A 27,870-nucleotide genomic window follows, 5' to 3' on the forward strand; every position below is an offset into this window, starting at 1 on the left:
GTCTCAAAGCCAGTGAAACAAATCTGTTGACACTAATGGAATGTAGGAGTTGCTGCAGTTCATGCAGCAAACTACCCCCCAAATGGGAATGCGAGAATCATCAAATAATCTGAATTTACAACATGGATTGAGGGATAAATACTGACATGGACGCAGGAATAATATTCTTCTTCAAGATAGTGCTGTGGGAGCTTTTATATCCACCCAAGGGTGGATGGATGGGGGAGGAGGGGTTAATTTTCCTGACCCATCCACCAACCACGGGAACTGTAGTGGGTGAGAGGTGGACCATGGAAAGGTCCATTGACCTCGGGCAGGATTTTCCAGTTTTTTTAGGTGGACGCAGCCAGAAAAGCCCACCGGGCGTCTTTGTTTAATGTTTCAACCTTGGGAAGGGACCTCGGACAGTGCAGCATTCAGTCCCTCGGTACTGCACTGAAATGTCAGTCCAGGGCTCTCGCACACCCCACTACCGCTGCAAGCGGGAACAGAGAATTTGGCGCTCAGCCAAAACTCCATTCACTGTGTCGGGACTGGAAAATCTCAGCCATGGGCGAGGCTGGAGAATTCCAGCCTGTATCTTTGTGTTCATGTTTCTAGGGGGAGACTCTAACCCCAACCTTCTAACTCAGAGGCGCGGGTGCACCAACTGTGACACAACCAGTTGTGGATTAATTGGTAAAGACCAACTAATATGATTACTCAACAACTTCACTGTTATAAATAAGAGCAGGAGATTGGCAGGAGGCAAACTAAATGGACTGCGGTCATTTTCACCCATTAGCTTCCATGTTAGAGACACGTTGAATATAAATAAATCTCCAGTTTTCTTCAGCAATATTTTCCATTACTGAAAATGATTTCTATTAAGACTTCAAGCTAGAAAAGCTAATGCATTACGTGATGGATCTGCTTTCTAGAGCTATTAGATGGATTTATTTTTCTCCTGGGATTAATTCCACGATGCAAAATAACCACATCGCAATGTACAGCTGTCAGATGAGCTGTTGAGCTTGTGGACGCATCCACGTGCCATCCCTCCCGGGGCATCTCTGCAACTGCCTGCACACAGGGGGATTATTCCACATTATTCAATACAAAAATAAGCTTTCTTCAAAAAGTGAGGCACCCTTCAGAGATATTAGAACACTCCCTAATGCTTACAAGCTTTAACCCTCACTGCTGCTGGAGCCCAGTTACCACCACCTGCCCTCCCTCCCTCCCATCCACACTCCGACTCATGGGCCAGTGCTGACAAATTTATTTACTGATTCTATTCCTTTTCAGGTCCAACATATCAGGTGCCTCTTCCTTTATTCCTCCTTAAAATCTCCCAGCTCTACACAACTAGTCTGGTGAACAGGTTGGTCTGAGTCAAGGGTGTTTTCGTAAGCTCCCTGCAAGGCTAAATTCTTGATCATCAGAAGGCGCTCCATCTACCAGTCCAGTGGCAATTCTCCTTCATTCTAATTGTGCCAGATCAGAAGATTACCTCCGCATTTGAAGTAAGGTGTTAAGTGAAGAGAAAGTGGGGGAGGTGGCACAGTGGCACAGTGGTACAGTGGTCAGCACCTTACAGTGCCAGGGACTCAGGTTCAATTCTGGCCATTACTGGTGACTGTCTCCGTGGAGTTTACACATTCTCCCCGTGTCTGCATGGGTTTCCTCTGGGTGCTCTGGTTTCCTCTCAGTCCAAAGATGTGCAGATTAGGTTGGTTGGCTGGCCATGCCAAATTGCCTGTTAGTATCAGAGGACTAGCAGAATACATGGAGTTACGAGAATAGGGCTTAGGTGGGATTGTAGTCAGTGCAGACTTGATGGAACAAATGGCCTCTTTCTGCACTGTAGGGATTTTATGATTTTGCAGAACGGTTGGGTGCACAAGTTAGATTTGCTGCATTTTGGGCTGTGACAGTAACTTCAATATTCAGTTAGATTTCACATCTGAATTGTCAACCTTGGTCTTTTCCACAAATTGAACATTTCAAAGAATCCCTACAGTGCAGATGGAGGCCAGTCAGCCCACTGAGTCCAAGCTCTCCGACAGCGCATCTTACCCAGACCAAACCCCTCCAATAACCCCAGGCATTTACCCAGCTAATCCACACAGCTTGGGACACTGTCGCAGAATGTGCTGTACATGTTTAGTTCCCCCTAAAGTGGCTGGATCTGGGATGTAAACTCAGGGTCATCCAGATAATCAATGCCACACACATTAGGCTCCAGGCCTGAGCTACTGGCCATACTGAGTTCTTTGTTCTACTACTTAACAAGAGTAAATAATTATTTCAAACACTTCTCATCACTGCAAATATGATTTTGAAATAATGTTCAAGAATTGCGCAACGTTTGTCGTTAGTTGTTGCAAACTAAATGGAAATAGTGTGTGATTCAGCTCTTCCTCATACTTGGTCGCAACTTGCTATTTTTTCCTCAATTCCCATCCCTAGATCTGCAGAGGGAAATTGCCTTCACTCGATATAGTTTGAAAATATTGGGTCCAGTCTTGAGGTGTTAACCCAAGGTCCAGTCATTACATGCTTGTCTCAGAATCAGACGGTCATGGATTCAAGCCCCACTCCAACAGACTAGACGGCACAACCAGGGCAGACTAACCCAATGTAGTACCAGGGGAGTGCTGCACACTCAGAGGCACCATCATTCAGATGAGATGTTCACCCAAGGGCCCAAGTAAGTGTAAAAGATCCCATGTCGCAGCTTTGGCAAAGGGCAGGGGAGTTCTCTCTTTGCAACAAAAGCAAAAAATGCTGGAAAATCTCAGCAGGTTTGGCAGCATCTGTGGCAAGAGAATAGAGGCAACATTTGGAGTCTTGCTGACCCTTCGTCAAAGCTCTCTCTATGGCTTTTTATCAACACTTGTCACCCAACCAACACCAAAAACAAAGGATCTGGTCACGTGGCTCACTACTGTTTGTAGAACTTGATGAAGGCAACTGGCTGCCATATGTCTCAAGTACAAGTAACCACAGTACCAAAGAGCTTCACTGGTTATAAAGCACTTTGGGATGTCATGTGATTGTTAAAGGTATGATATAAATGCAATGCTTCCTTTCTATTATCTCTGGATGATGTCAGGTGGGGATATGTTCACTTTGTCCCAGAGTGAGGTTACTTACTGTATTTAAATGGACCTAAACCTCTTTCCTCTCTTTTCTTCCTCCGGACAATCCTCCCCACCAAAATATGAAAAGCAGAGCCACCTAGCCAACAGCAAAAGAACAAACTGACCAACTAGAGGAAAATCAGAACAAATCCAAACCGATAATACAAAAATCCAATTCTAAAAATGGGATTCATCAGCCATGAACCCTCAAACCCTGGCGCCTAGATGGGAGCTGTAGGGTGTGAACAGAAAAAGCATTTTTCTGGCACAAGCCCAAGTTAGATGCTAAATTCCCCCTCAGTGTCCCCCAACAGGTGCCAGAGTGTGACGACTAGGGGATTTTCACAGTAACTGCATTGCCGTGTTAATGTAAGCCTACTTATGACACTAATAAATAAACTTTAGAAGCAATAGGTTTCAAGCACCTGCATGAGAGGGAAGGAGAGTTCAGTGCATTGAAATAACACATCGATTTACTTGGAGGATGCAAGTTTCCGTGTCTCATCATCTTAAGTGTCTAAAACATGCAATAACCGCATTGCAATTGCGCAGAGGTGAACACATCATTCAAATGCTTTTCTTTAATACATTCATCCTCTGCCCTCTTGCCCCAATTGATGGTGGAGTCTCATTTTACAGCAGCCCACAAGCCTTTGTTTCTATGGAATTATTTTCACAAACTGAAGCAGCTCCTATCTTCATCTGAAGAAATGAATATAAGTTTATGCACTCAGATTTGACACGACAGAAAAAGTCCCCACCACTTACACTGCCCATGTTCGGCACACACAATATTTACCTTTATTGAGCAAATGGTGCAAACCACTTTTCATTACCACAGACAAAAATGGAATGGCAAGGTTTCTAGAATACTGAGCCTGCTCACCATCTAGCACAGTAAAATCAGTTGTTACTTCATACTTACTCATTTAAAAGATTATAAAATCCCTACAGTGGAGGAGGCCAATCGGCCCACCAAGTCTGCACTGACAACAATCCCACCCAGGCCCTATCCCCATAACCCCCTATATGTATCCCGCTTACTGGTGCATCCTGGGACACAATAGGACAATTTAGCATGGCCAATCAACCAAACCCACACATCTTTGGACTGAGGGAGGAAGACGGAGCACCCGGAAGAAACCCAATCAGACACGGGGAGAACATGCAGACTCCGCAGAGACAATAACCCAAGCTGGGAATCAAACCCAGGTCTCTGGAGCTATGAGGCAGAAGTGTTGACCACCGTGCCACCTTGCTGCCCCCATGCATGGCTCGGCTAATTTCAGAATAAATTAGATCTTCAAACAATTATAATCAGCTGTTTGCACCTTGCCTCAATCTGGACAAAGCATTTAATTTTGTGTTTTCTAATAATTTATTTTATTCTTATTCCTTCACAATACCTGGGCATCATTGTCAAGATCAATATTTATTGCCCTATCCCTAGATGCCCTTAAAACGGTCGAGGCCAGCATTCTCTGAGTTCCCCTCAAAAAGATGGAGTCTGGCCTTTTTCTAGAACTGCTAGTCTATGAGGTGAAAGTTCACCCACTGTGCTAGTGAATCATAAATCCATAGAATCTCTACAGTGCAGAAGGAGGCCTTTGGCTCATCAGGTCTGTGCCAACTATTCCCGTAACCCCACATTTTTTCTCCACTAATACCCCTTACCTACACATCTCGGATCACAGAGCATTTTATCATGGCCAATCCACCTAAACTGCACATAAAATCGTAGACGTTTACAGAACGGAAACAGGCCCTTCAGCCCAACTTGTCCATGCCGCCCAGTTTTTAACCATTAAGCTAGTCCCAATTGCCCATGTTTGGCCCATATCCCTCTACACCAATCTTACCCCTGTAACTGTCTAAATGTTTTTTAAAAGACAAAATTATACCCACCTCTACTACTACCTCTGGCAGCTCATTCCAAACACTCATAACCGTCTGTGTGGAAGAATTGCCCCTCTGGACCCTTTAGTATCACTCCCCTCTCACCTTAAACCTATGACCTCTAGTTTTAGGTTCCATTATCTTTGGGAAAAGATGTCTATCTACCTTATCTATGCACCTCATTATTTATAAACCACTATTAGATCATCCAAAACTTCCTACGCTCCAGGGATAAGTGTCCCAGTCTATCCAGCCTCTATTCATAACTCAATCCATCAAATCCCAGTAGCGTTCTGGTAAATCTTTTCTGCACTCTTTCTAGTTTAATAATATCCTTTCTATAATAGGGTGACCAGAACTGTACACAGCAATCTAAGTACGGCCTTAAATGTCTTGTACAAATTCAACAAGATGCCCCAACTCCTGTATTCAATGTTCTGACCAAGAAACCAAGCATGCCAAATGTCTTCTTCACCACCCTGTCCACCAGTGTCTCCACTTTCAAGGAGCTATAAAACTGTACCCCTAGATCGCTTTGTTCTATAACTCTCCACAACGCCCTAACATTAACTGACTAAGTCCTGTCCTGGTTCAATCTACCAAAATGCATCACCTTGCATTTATCTAAATTGGACTCCAGCTGTCATTCATCAACCCAACGGCCCAATTGATCGAGATCCTGTTGCAATCCTAGATAACCTTCTTCATTGTCACTACATCACCAATCTTGGTGTCATCTGCAAACTCATTAACCATGCCTCCTAAATCTTCATCCAAATTATTAATATAACTGACAAATAACAGTGGACCCAGCAAGAATCCCTGAGGCACACTGCTGGTCACAGGCCTCCAGTTTGAAAAAAAGCTCTCCACAACCACTCTCTGGTTTCTGTCATCAAGCCAATTTTGTATCAAATTGGCTACCTCACCCGTGAGATTTAACTTTATGCAACAACCTGCCATGCAATATCTTGTCAAAGGCCTTGGTGAAGTCTTGGTGAGCGTGGGAGGAAACAGGAGCTCCCAGAGGAAACCCACACAGACACCCGAGGCCAGAATCAAACCCAGGTCCCTGGCACTGTGAGGCAGCAGTGCTAACCACTGTGCCACCTTTTTGGAGTGAGATTATAACCCAGTGACCTAAGATACAGAAATACATGTCTAAGTTAGGACTGTATGTGAATTGGGAGGACAGCTGTGATGTGATGGTGTTCTCCATACAATTGCTGCCCTTGACCTTCTATCTTGTAGGTGTTTAGAAAGTGCTATGGTGGGTGCCATTTGTGTATGGTGAATTCTGGGCTGCTCCAGTACCTGCATGGTGGGACAGCAGTTCATGAAGTGCTCAGTAATCATTTGCATTTACAGTTTAATTTGCATGCTATGCACCATTTGTAAATGAAACCTACTGAGATAAACAAGTGCCGCTTTTACATAATCTGTTCCCACGTGCATTTGCGGCATCTTCGCAAAACAGCAACAGCATCTATTTATTTCTGTACCAACAGCAGGCCATCTGGAGCAGAGGTCAAGTGACAAATCCAGCAACAGAGAACAATTAATATTAAAATCTTCTGTTCCTTCCCATCTGACAAACGGTTGTGGCACAACTGGGGAGAAGGGACATGCACACACATTTCTGTCATTCATTCATGGGACATGGGCATTGCTGGCTGGTCAGCACTTAATTGTCCATCCCTAGTTGCCCGAGAGCAGTTCAGAGTCAACCGCATTGCTGTGACTCTAGTAGGCCAGACCGGATAAGGACGGCAGATTTCCTACCCTCAATGACATCAGTGAACCAGATGGGTTTTTTTCTGACAATTGACAATGGTTTCTTGGTCATCGGTAGATTCCTAATTCCAGATATTTTTTATTGAATTCAAATTCTGCTAACTGCTGTGGAGGAATCAAGCATATTTTGTGCTGTCATTCCTGAGGGATGGGGCCTAAAGATGCCGGAGGGCGGCCAAAACTAAATTAAAGGTGCCATTCCCCATCGTCACCAGCATCGGGGCATCGCTCCCCCCCTCAACCCCAATGCTGGCATTTCGCCAACCCCTCCCGCCTCCCTCACATAATAAGAAAACCACAATGGGTAACCTAGAGGCCTCACACCTGGCCACATTCCTAGCAGTGCCAGGGGGCAGGGCCTCACTGTTTCCCACACCACCCAGGGACTAAACTCACCTTTGAGCCTCAGGCATGGTCATCATGACTGGTTTCCATGTTTGGAGCCAGTATTGATTCCATGACACCAGCTGGAGTACGCTATGAACATATGGGAAACTCAGAAGCACTTCTGCATGTTTAAATATATTTACATTTATGGAATCAGGGTATAAAGCTGATTTTATATTTGTTTGTTCATTTGTGGGATGTGGGTGTCGCTGGCTGGCCAGCATTTATTGTCCGGCCCGAGTTGCCCTTTGAGGGCAATTGAGAGTCAACCACATTGCTGTGGCTGTGCAGTCACATGTAGGCCAGGTCAGGTAAGGATGGCAGATTTCCTTCCCTAAAGGACATTAGTGAGCCAGATAGGTTTTTCTGACAATTGACAACAGTTTCATGGTCATTGGTAGATTCTTAATTCCAAATATTTTTTACCGAATTCAAATTCCACCATCTGCCGTGGCGGGATGTGAACCTTGGTCCCAAACATTAGCTCATTTTCTGGATTAATAATCTAGTAATAATACCACTAGGCCAGTGGCCTCCCCCAACCCCAGCAGGGAAGTGGGAGGACCCTGGCACTGATCCCATTATGGCCGTAACAGAATTGGTGTCCACAGTGAATGGGGCTGGAAAATGGTTTCATGCGATGGGGTCCAAGGAAGGTGTTCAAAAGCTTCAAAGGGCCAAGAAATCATGAGTCATCTTGCCTACAGTTCATTTAGTCACTTCTTGAAACCTGCCTCTTTCACTTCAATATCTGTAAGCACAGTCAATTATCAAATTTTGTTTGATACTGTACATGTAGTAGTTGGGTCATTTTCCTATGGTAAAGGCACCATATAATTACCAGCAATTGTGGAGTTCCTTGCGTATGTTCCAGACAAACTACCTATGAACATTCTTGGGCAGCACAGTAGTTACCACTGCTGCCTCACAGTGCCAGGGACCTGGGTTCAATTCCCAGCTTGGGTCACTGTCTGTCTGGAGCTTGCACGTTCTCTCCGTATCTACGTGGGTTTCCTCTGGATACTCCGGTTTCGTCCCACAGTCCAAAAGATGTGCATGTTAGATTGATTGGCCATGCTAAATTAACCCTAGTTCCAGAGAGTTAGCAGGGTAAGTATGAGAGGTCACGGGAATAGGGCCTGGGTGGGATTGTGGTCGGTGCGCTCAATGGCTTCTTTCTGCACTGTAGGGATTTTATGATACTATTCTATGATTCATGCCGTATGCTTTATGTTATACACGTCAAATGTTTTACAATCAAATCAAATACAACACTAAGAGTATCTAAATAATATTTTTCTCCATCGCATTGCACCTATTCCCTATCCCTTTTCTAGGCACAACTGGGAGCTCAAGAGTGGAGACTCATTTTCTCTCCTGTTTGTATTTGTCAGAGAGGGATTGTTAACGCATGAAATATTTTGTATGACCTTGTTTTTGTCAGTATTGATGTTTTCTGGCAATCTACCTCACTGCAGCACAAGACGTCAACTTGAAGATTTCACTGACAGTAGAGAGAGGAAATGAGCAAATGGGATGTGATCCAGGCATCAGGAACCTGCTGCCACTTGGAAAAGTTATAAAGTAAGCTGACAACTTCACTAATCTTGGATAGCACTGTTGAAATAACAAAACATTTCACATTAGTGCTCGAGAAGTTGGAAAACTAACAGTCCTTCATTACTTCAAATTTAACATCTTCCTAAAAACATAGAAGGTTATTTAACCCACTCTTCCAAACAACTCCACAACTACTCAAGGATCTAATTGTTTCTTGAATGACTTCAGAACTTCAATCTTCATTTTGATATGCATCAGACAACAACTTGCATTTATATAGCGTCTTTAAATGCAGGCAAATGGCCCATGGCCCTTTGTCAGAGCGTAATCACACAAAACTTTGACATGAAACCAAAGGAAGAGTTAGCTGGACAAGTGACTAAAAGCTCAAGCAAAGAGTTAAGTTTTAAGATCGTCAGCACGGTAGCACTGCTGCCGCACAGCGACGGGGTCCCTGATTCGATTCTCAACTTGGATCACCGTCTGTATAGAGTCTGCACATTCTCCCCGTGTCTGCATGGGTTTCCTCCAGGTGCTCCAAAATCCTCCCACTGTCTGAAAGATGTGCTGGTTAGATGCTTTGGCCTTGCTAAATTCTCCCTCTATGTACCTGAACAGGCTCCAGAGTGTGGTGACTAGGAGATTTTCATTGTAATTTAATTGCAGTGTTAATGCTAGCCTACTTGGTCTAATAACACTACTTGACACTAATAAATAAATAAAAACGTAAACGTAAAGGGAATGACAGGAGGGTTTCAGGTGGGAATTCCAGGTAGTGGGACCTAGATAGTTATAGCTTCAGCATTTGATGGTGGGGTGAAGAGACTGGAAGATTGCAGGGTTCTTGAAGGTCTATAGGGTTGGAGGAGGAGGTTACAGAGATAGAGGGGGGTGAGGCTAAGGATGAATTTGAACATGAGACCATTCAAGTTATCAATTTCTCTACAAAAAGTGTATCAATGTTGAGAGGGACAAGTTGGGAAAGCAAAAGCACTTTTTTTCAACTTCCTTACTCAAACTACTCCAACATCAGCTTAATAAAGAACAAGAACAAAGAAAATTACAGCACAGGAACAGGCCCTTTGGCCCTCCAAGCCTGCACCAACCAGGCTGCCTGACTCAACCAAAACCCCCTACCCTTCTGGGGACCATATCCCTCTATTCCCATCTCATTCGTGTACTTGTCAAAATGCCCCTTAAAAGTCACTACTGTATTTGCTTCCACTATCTCCCCCAGCAACAAGTTCCAAGCACCCACCACTCTCTGTGTAAAAAATCTGCCTCGTACATCTCTTTTAAAACTTGCCCCTTGCACCTTAAAAGCTATGCCCCTAGTAATTGACTCTTCACCCTGGGAAAAAGTTTCTGACTATCCACTCTGTCCACAGCTCTCATAATCTTGTAGACTTCTATCAGGTCTCCCCTCAACCTTTGTCGCTCCAGTGAGAACAAATCAAATTTCTTCAATCTCTCCTCATAGCTAATGCCCTCCATACCAGGCAACATCCTGGTAAATCTTTTCTGTACTCTCTCCAAAGCCTCCACATGCTTCTGGTAGTGTAGGAAGCAGAATTGAACACTATATTCCAAGTGTGGCCTAACTAAGGTTCTATAAAGCAGCAATGTGACTTGCTAATTTTTAAATTCAATACCCCAGCCAATGAAGGCAAGCATGCCATATGCCTTCTTGACTACCTTCTCCGCCTGCCTAGCCACTTTCAGTGACCTTTGTACCTGTACACCCAGATCCCTTTGCCTCTCAATACTCTTAAGGGTTTTGCCATTTACTGTACTGTATTAATGAACGCAATGCTAGTAAGTCTCTAGTGTTATTGCATGTACTAAGGCAATGGATACGTTGGCTAAGGTTTCATTCTTCTGAGCTCCCCAGCCTGCGATGTCTCCCCTTGTTCACTTTGACATATAGACAATCACAGGACAAAGCCATAGAGGCAGAAGGGTAGCAATTTTAAGGGACATCTTTGGTTAAGTATTAGCTAAGAAAAAACACATTGATTTGAGTGAGAATACAGTTCAACTGAATACTATTGAATTCACACACATCACAACATATTGGGCAATGTATCATAATTATGGTCTTTAAGCTCCAAAAGTATCAGTAATGTCTGGTCTCAGAAGGCAGAAGAATCCCACGCTACCCAACATGGAACAGGATCCGACTTCCTCCTCATCCTTTCCATTCAAATGGATCTGCTAATTTTCCCTCCCACTCTATGAAAGCTCTCATTAAAGAATACTCCCACCTTTATTTGCTCTCTTTAGTTAAAATGGAGAAAGGACATAAAATTTTCTATGTATTTTTAGCAGGGAAAAACAATGACATATTAAAGTTCCCTTAAGTGATCATTAACTCCTCCTCCAAGCCAGCCTACCCAATGACAGCATGGTATTAGAAATTAATTCATTCATTCTCAGTTTGCCTTGAGAACCGACAGTGAAACATTTTCTCAAATCGTGAAGTCAGACTAATTGCTGCTGGCGTAAGTATCTCTCTCTTCAGGCCCTTCTTAATCAGGAACTAAGCATAACATAAAATTTAATATCTTAACTTTTCGGCCTCAAACATTTCTGTGCTACACAGGAGACAGATGTCAGTGGCAGATCTCATTTGCAGATACCTACCGCTGGTTTCTGCCACTCACCATGACAGCCCAAACCAACATATGGTAGGTTTCATTTCATTTCCAATTACTCCCCACTCCGCCCCTCTTGGATCTCACCTTGCCTTAGCTTTGAATGCAAAACACCAGCCACCTTGAAGCACTGTTGGTTTAGTAAGGGAATGGTGCTTGTCAAAACCAGCCTGCTTTCCCATTGTGAAACAGCAGGCTAGAAGGTTCCTGGATCATTAAATGCATAAAGTGGTTTGAGGCAAACTGGTTCTCCAACCTGTAGTTGGATCAATGTAGCTTCTGGATATAAAACATTCCGCGTAAAGAGGCAGGCTACAAGAAAAGGCGTACTTCCCATGTATAGAGTCTTGTGTGCACAAAAAAAAAAGTCTGTTGGGAACAAACTGGAAAATGCCCGTTCAGGTACATTCCATCTGAGAACCATTCCATCACTGGTCTATTTGGTCCATTTTACCTTTGTAAAATTCGGAGGTTTTGGAAATGTCAAGCAAAAATAGAAATGAGCAATGGGATTCCAAAACAAGAGGGTTGATCACAAGACAAAAAAAGGTGCAGTGGTGTTCTGAAGTGTTGGGAGTAGATCATGTGCTTATAAGGCTCGAAGCTTTAAGCCTTTCAACTTCAGAGCCAAGAATTCTACCAATGGAGACAAGTCAACTGGTGAGTTTTCAAATTCAGTAGCACGACTGACGCTGGTGGGTCATACGCTGTACACCTGCCACTTAATCACTTCTGATTTGTTCATTCTATTTACATGCAAACTGGACTTGAATGAGGTGATCGGTTGGCACCTGGACCTATAACTACTGGGCTGTACAACACTCAGAGTGAATTTGCAATGCAATCTCTCATGTACAAATAGCCGCCGCACACAGACAGTCAAGTGCTTCTGTCAATCAGCAACATAACTTGCCTATTTAGTTTCTTTCTGAAGTTACCTGACAAAAGGGATCCGAATAACTTTACTTCTATTTGTCCAAACACACTGCATTCTGTCATAATTATAGTCTGTGATGGAACAGGGGCCAGAAAGAAAGAGCCTGCAATTATATAACACCTTGTAAAAAAAACCTTAGGATACCCCAGATAGATTTACAGAAAATACAGTATTTTAGCAGTGTGTTTGCCATTCTGATAAGAGTAAATTAATACCGAATGATTAATATCTGGAATGGGAAAGTTGTCTTATGAGGCTGGATAGGCTGGCTTATACCTGCTCAAATTTAGAAGAACAAGAGGTGACTTGATTGAAACCTATAATGTCCTGAGGCTTGTTGACAGGGTGGATGTGTAAAGAAAATGCTTCCTCTTGTTTGATAATCTAGAATTAGGGGTCACTATTTAAAAAGAAGGGGTTGCCCATTTAAAACAGAGGTGAGAGGGAAAAAAATTATCTTAAAGGGTTGTGTAACTGGAGCTAGCTTCCTGCAAAAGGTGACCGAGGCTGTCTTTGAATATCTTTCAGGCAGAAGTAGATAGATTCCTGAGAAGCAAGGGAATGAAAGGTTAGTGGGGTTAGGCAGGAAGGCAAAGCAGGCTTGAGGGGCTGAGTGGCCTACTCCTGCTCCTAATTTGTATGTTCACATGCAAACATGGCAGCTTATTTTAACACAGCAAGATCCCACAAACAGCGATGACCGATAAACCGAATGGAAGAATCCGAGGCGTGATTTTATGACCTCACTCAAGAGAGACCAGCTCAAGGTCAACGGACATTTCCATTGTCGGTCCCTTGCCCGCTCCGATTCCGTGACAGGCGAGGCAGTAGAGTTCCAGCGCAAGTTTTTAAATTACTACATTACAAGCTTTCTCCACATTCACAGAAACAGATGTCAACAGGGAAAGGAGAGAAAATCGACGCACATTTGCTGCACTTACGAGCTCCAGATTTCACTCCGCACAACACACCAAACAGCAGTCCAACATTTAGTGCTGGGCACATGGTGTGTGTGTGCTGCACCATAAACCATAGGGTTCTGCCAACTTTTCCCTCTTGTCAAAGATCCCTCACTTCACTTGAAATAGACTTAGTGCCAACCTTGTGAAACAGGCTGGGAAAAACATTGCCGTCTGGCAACTCCATTACACTGGAACAATGAGGACCTTTCTGTTGCTGAAAGCAAAATTACACTTACAATTAACCTCCAGACAGCTTCCACTTCTGGTTAAATCATTATGTAACTGCAGTTCAACATAGTACAGTTCATGCAAAACTTAAAAGGGTTGTCAGGTGGGGATGGAGGTCTATTGTCAGTCTCCTCAGTACCTCAAACGCAAACAGAAGCAGGCCATTCAGCCCACTGATCCTGCTCCAACATTCAGTTAGAATGTGGTTGATCTGCACCTCAACTACAAATGGGCCCTTTCCTCTACATTATGCCAAACCTTTACCCAACAAAATTCCATTGCTCAGGGGCTCCAACTGACCTCCCTCAACAGCTTTTCCAGGCAGAATGTTCCAGGTTTCCACTAGCTTTTGTGTGGAAAGAAAAGTGTTTCTTTTCAGAGTGGTCTTGCTCTCGTTTTTATAGATTACATCCACCTTTTCTGGATTCCCAGTGTCCATCCTATCAAATCCTTCAAATACTTTAAACACTTCAATCAGATCACCCCTTTGATGTCTAAACACAAGTTTATGCAACTTGTCTTAATTAATGTAACTGCAAATTTGACCCCTGCTATCACACTAGCGAATTTATGCAGGCCCCCCCCTTCAAAGACAACATAGGTGCAATGCCGCAAACCGAACATACAACCATACAAATTAGGAGCAAGAGTAGGCCACGCGGCCACTCGAGCCTACTCGTCCATTCAATAATATCATGGCTGATCTGCATGGAATTTCACCTCTGCATTCCCGCCTACCCCCTTGCCCATCAAGGAATATTCAAAAACTACCTTATAATTAAAGTTTATTTATTAGTGTCACAAGTAGGCTTACATTAACACTGCAATGAAACTACTGTGAAAATCCCCTAGTCACCCCACTCCGGCGCCTGTTCGGGTACACGGAGGGGGGAATTTAGCATGGCCAGTGTACCTAACCAGCACATCTTTCGGACCGTGGGAGGAAACCGGAGCACCCAAAAGAAACCCGCACAGATATGAGGAGAAGGTGCAGACTCTGCACAGATAGCAACCCAAGCTGGGAATTGAACCCAGGTCCCTGGTGCTGTGAGGCAGGAGTGCTAATCACTGTGCCATCGTGCCTCCTTTTGAGGAAGAGAGTTCTAAAGGCTCACAACTCGCAGCAAAGAAGATTCTCCTCGTCTCTGTCTTAAATGGGTGACCCTCTATTTTTAAACAATCACCCCTCGACTTAGATTCTCCCACAAGACGAAACATCTTCTCCACAACTACCCTGTTATGACCTCTCAGTGTCTTATATATTTCAATCACATCATCTCATACACTTCTAAACTCCAGCAGATACAAGCCAGAGTCTGTCCACCTTTCTTCGTAAGGCACCCTGACCATTCCAAGTATTAGTCTGAATTGCTTCCCATATATTTACATCCTTCCTTAAATAAAGAGACAAATATTGTACACAGTTTTACCATGCCCTGTATAATTGAAGCATAATCTTCCTCAGTTGATATTCAATTCTCCTCGCAATAAACAATAACATTCTATTAGTTTTCCAAATTACTTGCTGCATTTGCATACTAGCCTTTTGTGATTCATGCATGAGGACACCCAGATCCTTCTTCATTTCAGAGCTCTGCAAACTCTTACCATTTAGACAATGCAATTCTGTGCAATTCTTTCTACCAAGATGGACAATTCCACGTTATCCGACGTTATGATACTGCTGCCTCACAGCGTCATGGGCCCGGCTTCGATTCCCAGCTTGGGTCACTGTCTGTGTGGAGTTTGCACATTCTCCTCATGTCTGTGTGGGTTTCATCTGGGTGTTCCAGTTTCCTCCCACTGTCCAAAAGATGTGCAGGTTAGGTGGATTGGCCATGCTAAATTGTCCTTTAATGTCAGGGGGACTAGCTAGTGTAAACGTATGGGATCATGAGAATAGGGCCTGGGTGGGATTGTGGTTGGTGCAGACCCAAAGTCCTCCTTCTGTACTGTAAGATTCTATTTGCCAGGACTTTACCCACTCACTTAACCCATCTATATTTCTTTGTAGCCATCTTATGTCCTCTGCACAACTTACTTTCCTCCCCATTTTTGTGACATCAGCAAATTGAGCAACTAAACCTTTGGTCCCTTCATCCAAGTCATTTACATAATTTGTAAAATGTTGGAGCCCCAGCATTGATTGCTGTGGCACATCGCCTTGCCAATCAGAAAATGACCCAGTTAGCCTCCTCTCGGTTTCCTGTTAGCTATCCAATCTTTCGTCCATTCCGATATACCCCTACACCACACGCTTCTATTTTTTTGGCGATCACCTTTGATGTGGCGCTTTAGCAAATGCCTTCTGGAAATCTAAGTGCAGTAAATCCACCAGTTCTCCTTTACCCACAGCCCACGTTACTTTTTCAAAGAAATCCAATAAATTGGTTAAACAAGATTTCTCTTTCACAAAACCATGCTGACACAGCCTGATTACCTCGAATTTTTCCAAGTGCCCTGCTGTAACGATTTTCCAACCTTGCCATGCCTGGCACAGATCACGGCGATCCCGGAAAAGAGCGCCTGGGCCTAAAGATCAGTTTCGCACTCAGCGCCAAATGGTTTGCAACTGTCCCAGTCCCGTTCTAATGGCACAAACTGGATCGTGCCCTGCGGCTGACTCGAACATTTACAGTGGCATTTAAATATGCTCAGCATGTTCAACATCAGGTTCTCCCAGCTCCCGGGACTTTCTGAACCTCGGGCACGTTGTAAGACAGATGAGAATCACTTGTGGTCTCCACCAGCAGAGACCAGACAATGATGGTCACGCTGGAGGGAAGGTGGGGGGGTAGATTTGGAGGCTACTGGACCCTCTAGGTGGTTGAGGACATGGCTAGGTAGTGCCCATTTGGCAGTGCCCACCTGACATCCTAGTGCTGGGCACTGCTGATGTACCGGGGTAGTGCAAAAGGGGTTGGAATTGTGTGGGGGGGGGGAGGGGGGGAACTAAGATGAGGGGGGTCATGAATGGGTGGAGCATGAAAGGACTCTTGAAGGGGAGCATGTCGGGGGCCACGAAGGGCACCCATTGGGATAACCACTTTACCCTGATGCAGCTGACCCATGTTGGAGGGGGGGTGGGGAAACATTGTGCACGGTGGGTGTGGGGAGGGGTGGGCGTCCCAAAGTCTGTGGGGGGAGAGAGGGGACCTCCCTGTGCACCGTGAGATTGGGGTACCCTCCCAAAACTGCACCTAACTACTTTGCAGCCCGGCTCACTGGCATATTTAAACCCCCAGCCCCACCTCCCTGCTCAGAAATGCTGCATAACTCACCGCTCTCCCAAATAATAACTTGTGTGGGGGATGATTGTGGTGTAAACCGCGCCGGTCTGTTGTGACACTTGTTTTTTTCTGCAAAATTACAACCCGGGGGGATATTTCTCCCATCCTGCCCACCATGGAGATTGTAACGGGCAGGGGGCAGACCACGCATAGATCCATTGACCGCGGACGGGATTCTCCAGTTTTGGGGCAAGCGTGGCTGGAGAATCCCATCCCGCATAGTTAATAATACCTTTGAACATTTTTGCTATGACAGATGTACAGAAGGTTTCAGCTGTCTGTCTCCCTTATTTTTTGAATAAAGGAGCTGCATTCACTCTGTTCCAATCAAATGGAACCTCCTCCAAAGTTCAGGAATTTTGAAAACCTTAAACCAATGCATCAACTGTCTCATGAACCACTTCTTTTAGGATAGTAAGTTAAGGTGGGGCCTGACGAAGAAATTGTACAGCTGAGCTTCCCCCACTTTGTATTCCAGCCACACTGAAATAATGGACAAAGCCATTCGCTTTTTTTTTTAAATTGCTTCTTATATCCGTCTACTGACTTTTACTACCTCAGTTTAAAAATGGGAAAACATGCATCTTCAAGCTTAGTGCACCACTCAACCCAATGTGACAAGAGGTTTAAGTTGCCTTCTGCTTGGGTTAAGCACCGTCAAGCTCCAGATCTCAGGCAGCCATGGAGCAGCCATGCATGGAATAAAACTGGATCAGCCACCTGGCATCAACCTGGGCAGTGTTTCAAGAAGGCAGCTCACCACCATCTTCTCAAGGGCAACCAGGGATGGGCAATAAATGTGGCGAGCCAGTGACACCCATGTCCCATGAATGAATAAAAACAATAATTAAGAGATTTTTTAAAAACCGGTTCTTGGTTTGCAAGCTTACTTTGGCATCTCATCCAGTTACACGAGACAAAACAGGTCAGGAGACAGTAACATGCGAACAGCTTAAAAAATGGACTGAATGGATAAAAGGAGAACAGGTTGAATTGAACCAGCTAGTCAGATGGAAAGGGTTATGAGGGAGGTACAATTTCCATTCAATGATTCATGTTAAGTCAGAGCACTAGACTTGGCAGCGGTGCTCCCACACCTTTTCTCCACCGTCAAACCACCTGACACTGTGGCCATCCTCCATACATCTGTGGTTCCAGTGGGAAGCTTGATTCTGGAGAACGAAACCCAAGCACAAGTCTGGCTGAACGTCACTTTCAAATTGGCTGCGCATTGCGCTAAGACTCAGAAAGATCCTGGTTTAGATCCGACAGGGTTCTGAAGTGACTCAAAATGAAGCGATCCAGTAGGCATTTCTTGGTTAAAAAAAGGCTGACTCTTGTAGCTAAATTGGCACTGCGCTGCAGGGGTGGATGGATGATGTTATTTAATTACTGAGAACGATAAAATCTGTCATGCAACTTACAAATCCTCACAATTTTTAATAACTTCCGAATTACTTACACATTGATCAAAGCGCACAGGAAGGTGCGATCTTACCGGCGGTTCGCACCATGCTTCCACTGCAGTGAGGTCGGAGAATTTGGTGTCCAGCCAAATCTTCGTTCACTGTAGCAGGATGGATGCATGAATGGCCATAAGATTCAGGCCAGAAGCTGAGCACAGGTCCACACCTCAACACTTGTTGTGCTAATACAGCCCTGCCTCTCTCCTGTGCTAAATACCCAGGCATAGCAGCTTCATATGATATTCATACACAGGTTGATATCTTGAGATATCTCATCCCTCAAATATGTAATGCAGCATTTCTCATCAATTATTATCCCCATCATTGATTCCCAAAACTGAAATATTTGTCCCATGGATTTCATTAATTTCTTCGTTAACACACCCACATTCTTGCCACCGATTGCCACATCTTATATGGTGCTGTATTTACTCATAGAATCATAGAATATAGAATCCTCTAGTGCAGAAAAAGGCCATTCAGCCTGCACTGACCACAATCCCACCCAGGCCCTATTCCCATAACCCCACATATTTACCTTAGCTAGGGGCAATTTTAGTTTGGCCAATCCAGCTAACCTGTACATCTTTGGACTGTGGGAGGAAACGAGACCACCCAGAGGAAGCCCACACAGACACGGGGAGAACATGCAAACTCCACACAGGGAATCGAACCCAGGTCCCTGGCGCTGAGGCATTAGTGCTAATCACTGAGCCACCATGCCACCCTGCATGACTTCATGTTATTTGGAAAGCGAAAAGCCCATTCAATCTCCCAATGAATGATTCTGGATTATCAGTCAAGCAGGTTCTTGATCTCCAATATTTTCAATGTCTGTATGATTTCCCTTCAGGGCTGCTTGTAGTATTGCCCAAGGGTTTAATGTTCAAATCCTGAAGTCTCTAGGTTAATCCCGGAGGACGGATGACTGATGCTCTCTTTAATGTCTCCTTGGTGTATGTAGGCAAGGTGGTCCTTTATGTTTGCTGTGCTGTTGCATGTGCATACATCCTAAATGGAGTGCTGGATTTGTGTGGCCCAGTTATTCCCTGCGGGATAAGTTCTGGATTGCAGCATGGTCACGCTCTTGCACAGTTTAAAGGGAAGACTGAATTCAATCACAATCCATAACCGAATGAGCCAGTGTATCCCTCACTCCACCATCACTGTCAAACAAGGGAACGGTTTAATGAACAGTGCAGGACAGCATGAGATGCCAACCTGGCGAAGCTTCAGCGCAGGAATATACACATATTAAACCAGGAAAGCAGTACGCTACAAGTAGAGTTGTCCCACAACCAACAGATCAGATCTAAGCCCTGCAGCCTTATCACATCTAGATGTGAATGGTGGTGGACAGTTAAATAACTAACAGAAAGTTTAAAGTTTATTTATTAGCGTCACAAGTAGACTTAATTAACACTGCAGTGAAGTTACTATGAAAATTCTCTAGTCGCCACACTCCGGCACCTGTTTGGGTACACTGAGGGAGAATTTGGCATGGCCAATGCACCTAACTGGTATGTCTTTTGGCCTGAGGGAGGAAACCAGAGCACCCAGAGGAAACCCACGCAGAAACAGGGAGAATGTGCACAGTCTACACAGACAGTGACCCAAACCAGGAATTGAACCCGGGTCCCTGGCACTGTGAGGCAGCAGTGCTAACCACTGTGCCACCATGCTGCCCAAGGAGCAGGAGGATTCACAAATATCTAATTTTTCAATGATGGGGGAGCCCAGCGTGTCAGCGCAAAAGACAAGGCTGAAGCGTTTCCAACCATCTCCAGCTAGAAGTACTGACTGGGTGATTCATCTCAACCTTCTCCGGAGGCCCCCAGGATCACGGACATCAGTCTTCAACCAATTCAATTCATTCCAGGTGATACCAAGAAGAGGTTGAAGGCTTGGTATACTTCAAAGGCTCTGGGTTGTGACAACATTCTAACATTAGTACTGAAGATTTGTGCTCCTGAACTTGCCATGCTCCTAGCCAAGCTGTTCCAGTTCAGTTACAATGCTGGCATCTACCTGACAATGTGGAAAATTGTCCAGATATGTCCTGAACACAAAATACAGGAAAGATTCAATCCTGCCAATTGCCACACTATCATAGAATCATAGAACCCTACAGTGCAGAAAGAGGCCCTTCAGCCCATCGAGTCTGCACTGAACACAATCCCATCCAGGACCTACCCCCATATTCCTACATATTATACCCACTAATCCCTCTAACCTACGCATCCCTGGACACTAAGGGGCAATTTCTTAGCAAGGCCAATCAACCTAACCTGCACGTCTTTGGACTGTGGGAGGAAACCAGAATACCCAGAGGAAACCCACACAGACACGAGGAGAATGTGCAAACTCCACACAGACAGTGACCCAAGCCGGGAATCAAACCCAGGACCCTGGAGCTGTGAAGCAGCAGTGCCAACCACTGTGCTACCGTGCTGCCCATAATCTATCTAGTCTACTCTCCATCATCATAATGATGGAAGGTGTCATTAATGGTGCTATCGAGTGATATTTACATAGTAATAACATGCTCACCGATGCTGTTGATATTCTGCCAAGGACACTCAGCCTTGGCCCAAACATAGACGAAAGAGCTGAACTGCAGAGGTGAAGTGAAAAATGACATCCACAGTCCAAAGATATGAAGGTTAGATGGATTAGCCATGGCAAATATTGGCTGGGGCAAAAGGGAGGGCCTGGGTGGGATGCTCTGTTGGACAGTCAGTGCAGACTTGATGGGCCAAATGGCCTCTTTCTACACTGTGGGGATTCTATGGTCAGACTTGACATCAAATCTGCACTTGATTGAATGTGGCATTAAGTCAACGGGAATAAAGGTGTAAAACTCTCCGCTTGTTGGAGTCATGCCCAGCAGAAGATGGTGGTGATTGTGGGAGATCGATCAGCTCAGACTCAGGACATCACTGCAGGAGTTCCTCAAGATAATGTTCTCAGCCCAATCATCTTCAGCTGCTTCATCAATGACCTTTCCCCTATCACAAGATCAGAAGCAGGGATGTCCGCTGATGATGTTCAGCCCATTCACAAACCCTCAGATACTGAAGCAGTCAATATCCATGGACTGAATTTAAACATCTCCCATTGACATTCAATGGCATTACAAGGGATCGTACAATGGCTAGCACTGATAGCTCATGGAACTCGGCTTCAATTGCAGCCTTGGGTAACTGTGGAATCTGCACATTCTCCCATGTCTGCGTGGGTTTCCTCCAGGTGCTCCTGTTTCATAGAATTATAGAATCCCTACAGTGCAGAAAGAGGCCATTTGGTCCATCGAGTCTGCACCGACCACAATCCCACCCAGGCCCTACCCCCATATCCCTACATATTTACCCGCTAATCCCTCTAACCTACATATCTCAAGACACAAAGGGGCAATTTTTTTTTAGCATGGCAATCAACCTAACCCGCACATCTTTGGACTGTGGGACGAAACCAGAGCACCTGGAGGAAACCCACGCAGACATGAGGGGAATGTGCAAACTCCACACAGACAGTGACCCAAGCCAGGAATCGAACCCAGGTTCCCTTGAGCTGTGAAGCAGCAGTGCTAACCACTGTGCTACCGTTTCCTCCTCCAATCCAAAGATGTACAGATTAGGTGGATTGACCATGCTAAATTGTCCCTTAATGTGCAAAAGTGAATAGGTTAGGGGAATTAGCAGGGTAAATATGTGGGGTTACGGGAATAGAGCCTGCGTAAGATACTCAGTCAGAGAGTCAGTGCAGACCCGATGAACTGAATGGCCTCTTTACGCACGGTAAGGAGTCTATAATTACCAACACTGAATTTCCCACAACTAACATCCTGGGGGTGTGGGTTACCACTGCGAAGACACTGAACTGGACTAGCCATGTAAATACTGTGGCTACAAGAGCAGGTCAGAGGCTGGGTATTCTGCAGTCACTCACCTGATTATCCAAAGCCTGTCCATCATCTACAAGGCATGATTCAGGCAACTGATAGAATACTCTCCACTTGCTTAGATGAATGCAGTGCCAATAACGCTCAAGAAGCTCAACATCACTCAGAACAAAGCAAGCTGATTGAATGGTACCCCAACCACCACTTGCAACATTCACTCCCTCCACCACTGAAGCATAGTACCAGTAGTTACACACTACTGCATATCTTATATACAAAGTGCACTGCACAATTTGCCATGCTTCCTTAAACAGCACCTTCCAATCCCACAACCTTGACCACGAAGGAGGACATGGGCAGCGGATACTTGGGAACATCATCACCTACATGTTCCCCCCCAAGCCACCCACCATCCTGACTTGAAACTATATCGCTGTTCCTTCACTGTCGCTGCGACAATATCCTGGAACATTCTTCCTAAAGGCACTGTGGATGTATCGACACGATGCAAACTGCAGTGATTCAAGAAGGCAGCTCACCACCACCTTCTCAAGGGTAATTAGGGACGGGTGAAAGAATAAAAAAATAGAGTTATACCATTTAGCGGTGATGTACGGAAGTATTTCTTCACAGAAAGGAAAGCCTAGAACTCCAAAACAACACCACTGTTGAGGCTGGCTCAATTAACAATTTCAAAACTGAAATTGTTATTACAGAAGGGTAGCAAGGAATGCAGAACTAGGGTGGGTAGATGAAGTTAAGATACAGGAGGACGTGAAAGTTAAGATACAGGGGGATGAGGATTTTGAAAGGCAGAACAGGATCATGTAAATGGCTTACTCTCATTCCTTGGTTTTGGATTATTGGTCCATACATAAAGAATGATGTCCATTTCTGACCACAGGATGTACCTGGAAAAAGCCTCTAGTTGCTACAGATACCAGGAGGGCAGAGAATCCTACTGAATTCTGGAAGAGGAAATCATACTACCCCCCCACCCACCCCGTCCCAAAAATCATTTGCTTTGGAGAAATATTTCATCCCAAAAGTAATGGTAAAGGGCAGCACAGTGGTTAGCGCTGCTGCCTCACAGCACCAGGGACCCAGGTTCAATTCCTGGCTTGGGTCACCATCTGTGTGGAGTCTGCACATTCTCCCCGTGTCTGCGTGGGTTTCCTCCGGGTGCTCCGGTTTCTTCCCGCGGGTTAGGTGAATTGGCCATGCTAAATTGCCCGTTAGTATCAGGTGCACTCGCTGCGGTAAATACACGGAGTTACCGGAATAGGGTCTGGGTGGGATTGTGGTCAGTGCAGACCCGATGGACCGAGTGGTCTCCTTCTGCACTGTAGGATTCTATGAATGCAAAATGGCATTCTAAAATGTGGAACCCCCCCCCCACACACACAACCACTTATTGTATTTGGCTGGGGGGGAGGGGGTGAGTGACTGAGGGAGGATTTATAATCGCAAAACAGCGTGATCAAAAATTAAATCTTGCTGATGAAATGCTGATCAAGCAGAGGCAAGATGAGCTCAGCTGCTGAGGACAGGCTCCCTGCTGCTGAACCATGTTTGTATATTCATATCCAACTAATAGCAAATACACACACAAGCGCGCAAGGCCAGTTTTCAGTTTTCTTTTTGTTGGAAAACAAACGGCCAAGGAAGTTGTGACCTGGAGCCCAGACGAACCGTACTTCATAGACAAATGGTTCAGTCAGCAAACCAATGTTAAACAGCATTGTTAAAAGAGCACAATGAGTGGAATAGACTGAAAGACAGTTGCTGGAAGCTTGCCAATGGAAAGTGGGCTCATTAAAACCACAAGCATATGACAAGCCAAACAGCTATTAGAGTTCAAGAAGAAACACAAGCAAGCCGGTTCAAAAAGCCCGAGGAGAGCCACCCATTGCCGTGTCTGCTATAAACCAAAGGAAACAGACCCAGGAAGCACACCGCGACAGCTCACCTGTTCTCCAGAAGGCTCATGCAGACCACCTCTCTCACCCCGGGGTTATTGGCCTTCTCGATCGAACAGTCCTGCAGATTCCAACTGGCCAGCCTCAGGACGGGCTCACCATCCCTCAGCCCGCTGAAAGCCTCCACGTTCGGCCGGGTCGAGATGATCTGAGTGGGGCCGCCCGGGGGCAGGTCCAGGTCCTCGCTCTGCAAACTGAGGGAAGTGGGGCTGGGACGCGGCTTGGCGGAGAAGTCGAAGCCGCCGTTGGTGGTGTGGGTGGAGGTGGGCCGCGAGCACTCCGCCACAATGCGGGGCCGGACCTTATCCAGCAGCGACGAGCTGACCGACGCCACTTTCACCAGGTCGTCAATGGTTTCGAAGGGTCCGCACTCCTTCCGGTAACTCACAATCCCTCGTGCAATCTTGTCGCTGATCCCCTGCAGGCTCATCAACTGGGCCACAGTGGCGGTGTTAACATTGATCCGACCGGCGGAGGAGAGCGTTTCGGAATAAGGATCCTTCCGCATGGAGCTGGGCGAATGCTGAGCCGAGCCCATGCTCTTACTGTTTGTCACGCAGATCTCCAGTTTGACCTGCTCCAGCCTGGCAGCGCCAATACCGCTCACCAGTGCCAAGTCCTCTACCTTCTTAAACCCACCGATGCACTCCCGATATTCCACAATGTTCTGGGCCACCATTCGGTTGACCCCTGGAAGGGTCATCAGCTCCTCCTCCGTGGCCGTGTTGATGTTGAGGCGCTCTTGGTTCACCAGAATATTACTGAAGTTGCAGGCTGCACTGAACTTGCGATTCTGGCCAATCTCCAATGGATCTTTGGGGATTGAACGGTGGCAGCCTAGGTTCCCTCCCATCGCTAGTCAAACATGAGCACCAAAAGTCAGAAAAGACCATCCACTCCTCTCTCTTTGCTGCAGTTTATCGCTCCTCTCACACGATGCACTGAGGCTCAGCAGTCACATTCGTCTGCGTCTACTCATGATACTACTACAGACTGGAAAACACCTCTGCCCTGTAGTTACCCTAGCAGCACGATCAGCTCCCCCCCCCCCCCCACCCCAGCCCACCCCCCCAGCTAACCACAGCCTACATCAGTTTCCTCAAGATAGTTAATGCTCTCTTTTTGAAATTCCACTTCCTCCACAGCAGTCTGCTTGTTTCTCAATAAGCCGCTTATGTCCTTGTTGCGTTAGCTGCTGAATCCAGAGATGTAAAACAGGCACTGTGCCAGCTCTGCTGTCAAATCACTGTGCAGTATTAGCACTGCTCTTAAACGCCGATCATCTCAAGTAGGTGGAGCCCAGCGCCTCCAGCCGACAAATCACAATAGCTCCAGGACAGGTCACATGCTATTGGATCTGGTTACAGACATTTCAGAGTGCAGTTTGTCCCAATCAAATGATGAGAGCTTTGCAGTTGAGAGAGAGAGAGTTTCTGCACCGTGCTTTTGAGTTCCCTGGTCTTTTTTGTTGTTTCTTTATTCCTTACGCAGTGAATGAGAACCGGTGGGAATGTGCCTCCCTGCTCTTCTCGGGAGGATTCAGAAATTGCTCTTTTTGTTCAGACTGGTGGGCAGTGTTCACTTGTTTCAGGAGCTGGGCAGTGTCCCGGCCTCTGTGAAAACACACAGGAGTCAGTTAATGTCCTGCAGCTACAGAAAGTGCAATTACAAACCCATTGAAACTTAATCTGAGCTAAAATGAGACCGAGGGTTATCTTTATGTAAAGAATCACAAGCCTGAAGCTAGCCTGTTTCAAACCTCAACATTCTCCTAACTATCTCTGTGTCACAATAACTTTCATTATAACCTGAGAGTTTTGAGCTCAACTTATTTAAACTTCAGTATTCTTAGTGCAATTTTTTTTAAGTCTATTTATTAGTGTCACAAGTAGGCTTACATTAATACTGCAGTAAAGTTACTGTGAAAATCCCCCAGTTACCACACTCCGGCATCTGTTCAGGTACATAAGAACTAGGAGCAGGAGTAGGCCACCTGGCCCCTCGAGCCTGCTCCGCCATTCAATAAGATCATGGTTGATCTTTTCGTGGACTCAACTCCAACTACCCGCCCACTCACCATAACCCTTAATTCCTTTACTGTTCAAAAATGTATCTATCTTTGTCTTAAAAACATTCAATGAGGTAGCCTCAACTGCTTCACTGGGCAGGGAATGCCACAGTTTCACAACTCTTTGCATGAAGAAGTTTCCCTCAACTGAGAGCAAATTTAGCATGGCCAATGCACCTAACCACTACGTCTTTCGGACTGTGGGAGGAAACTGGCGCACCCAGAAGAAACCCATGCAGACACGGGGAGAATGGGCAGACTCCGCATAGACAGTCATCCAAGACCAGGATTGAACCCGGGTCCCTGACGCTGTGAGACAACCGTGCTAAACACTGTGCCACCGATATCTACCGTCACTCATTATCTAGCTGTAAGGATACATCGTCACACTTTGATAATGTTAAAACCTAAGACAGAGGAGGTATCTGCCAAAATATTTTCAGCCATACAAATCAAAAATATAAAGTACATTGGTGAGATGATACTAAGCTTGGGTATTCCAATGAAACAGAAAGTCACATCCTAACTTTTCCATTCACATGCCATGTCCCAAACTTGTCACAATTCAGACAACTTTAAGGTGCAACAGCATCCCCTCCTCAGCTATGGGATACGAGTGTCTGTGGCTAGGCTAGCTTTTGTTGCCCATCTGTAATTACCCTTGATCAATTGGGCCAGTGGGCTGACGAATGGCAGATGGAGTTTAATTTAAACAAATGTGAGGTGATGCATTTTGGTAGATTGAACCAGGGCAGGACTTACTCAGTTAATGCTAGGGTGTTGGGGAGAGTTATAGAACAAAGAAATCTAAGGATATATGTTCATAGCTCCTTGAAAGTGGATTCACAGATGGACAGAGTGGTGAAGAAGGCATTCGGCATGCGTGGTTTCATTGGTCAGAACATTGAATACAGAAGTTGGGATGTCTTGTTGAAGTTGTACAAGACACTGATAAGGCCACACTTGGAATACTGTGTATAGTTCTGGTTACGCTATTATAGAAAGGATATTATTAAACCAGAAAGAGTGCAGAAAAGATTTAATAGGATGCTACCGGGACTTGATAGTTTGAATTATAAGTAGAGACTAAACAGACTGAGACTTTTTTCTCTGGAGCGTAGGAGGCTGAGGGGTGATCTTAAAATGAGGGACATAGATCAACTAGATAGTCACTATCTTTTCCCACAGGTAGGGGAATCTAAAACTAGACAGCATAAGTTTAAAGTGAGAGGGGAGAAATACAAAAGTGTCCAGAGGGGCAACTTTTTCACACAGAGGGTGGTGAGTGTCTGGAACAGCTGCCAGAGATAGTGGCGAAGGCAGGTACAATTTTGTCTTTTAAAAAGCGCTTTAGACAATTACATAGGTAACTTGGGAAATTGGGACTAGCTTAGAGGTTAAAAAAAGGGGTGGCATGGACAAGTTGGGCCAAAGGGCCTGTTTCCATGTTGTAAACCTCTATGATTCTATGACTATGACTGTATAAGGTGGTGGTGAGCCACCGCCTTGAGCCGCTGCAGTCTACCTAGTGTAGGTACACCCACAGTGCTGCAGGGATGGGGGCTCCAGAATTTTGCTCCCATGACAGTGAAGAAATGGCGATATAGCTCCAAGTCAAGATGG

At 45.3% G+C, this 27,870-nt stretch overlaps 1 protein-coding gene and 1 long non-coding RNA gene across 3 annotated transcripts in view; both read right to left on the reverse strand.

Annotated features, from left to right (window-relative positions):
* Nucleotides 1-25,222, reverse strand: part of eepd1 (endonuclease/exonuclease/phosphatase family domain containing 1) — a 103,734-nt gene extending 78,512 nt beyond the window's left edge. The window contains exon 1 of the mRNA XM_080203775.1: nt 24,170-25,222. Coding sequence (XP_080059901.1) covers nt 24,170-25,032 — 863 coding nt within the window. The 5' untranslated portion in view covers nt 25,033-25,222. The remainder of the gene's footprint in view (nt 1-24,169) is intronic.
* A 30-nt stretch (nt 25,223-25,252) lies between these two features.
* LOC145353236 (uncharacterized) overlaps nt 25,253-27,870 on the reverse strand; it is a 65,352-nt gene continuing 62,734 nt past the window's right edge. For both annotated transcript variants that reach the window (XR_013888671.1, XR_013888672.1), the window contains exon 3: nt 25,253-25,792. This is a non-coding gene — a long non-coding RNA (uncharacterized LOC145353236). The remainder of the gene's footprint in view (nt 25,793-27,870) is intronic.

The sequence above is a fragment of the Carcharhinus amblyrhynchos genome, chromosome 2, assembly GCF_965287045.1.
Source record: "Carcharhinus amblyrhynchos chromosome 2, sCarAmb.v2.hapA, whole genome shotgun sequence".
NCBI lineage: Eukaryota > Metazoa > Chordata > Chondrichthyes > Carcharhiniformes > Carcharhinidae > Carcharhinus > Carcharhinus amblyrhynchos.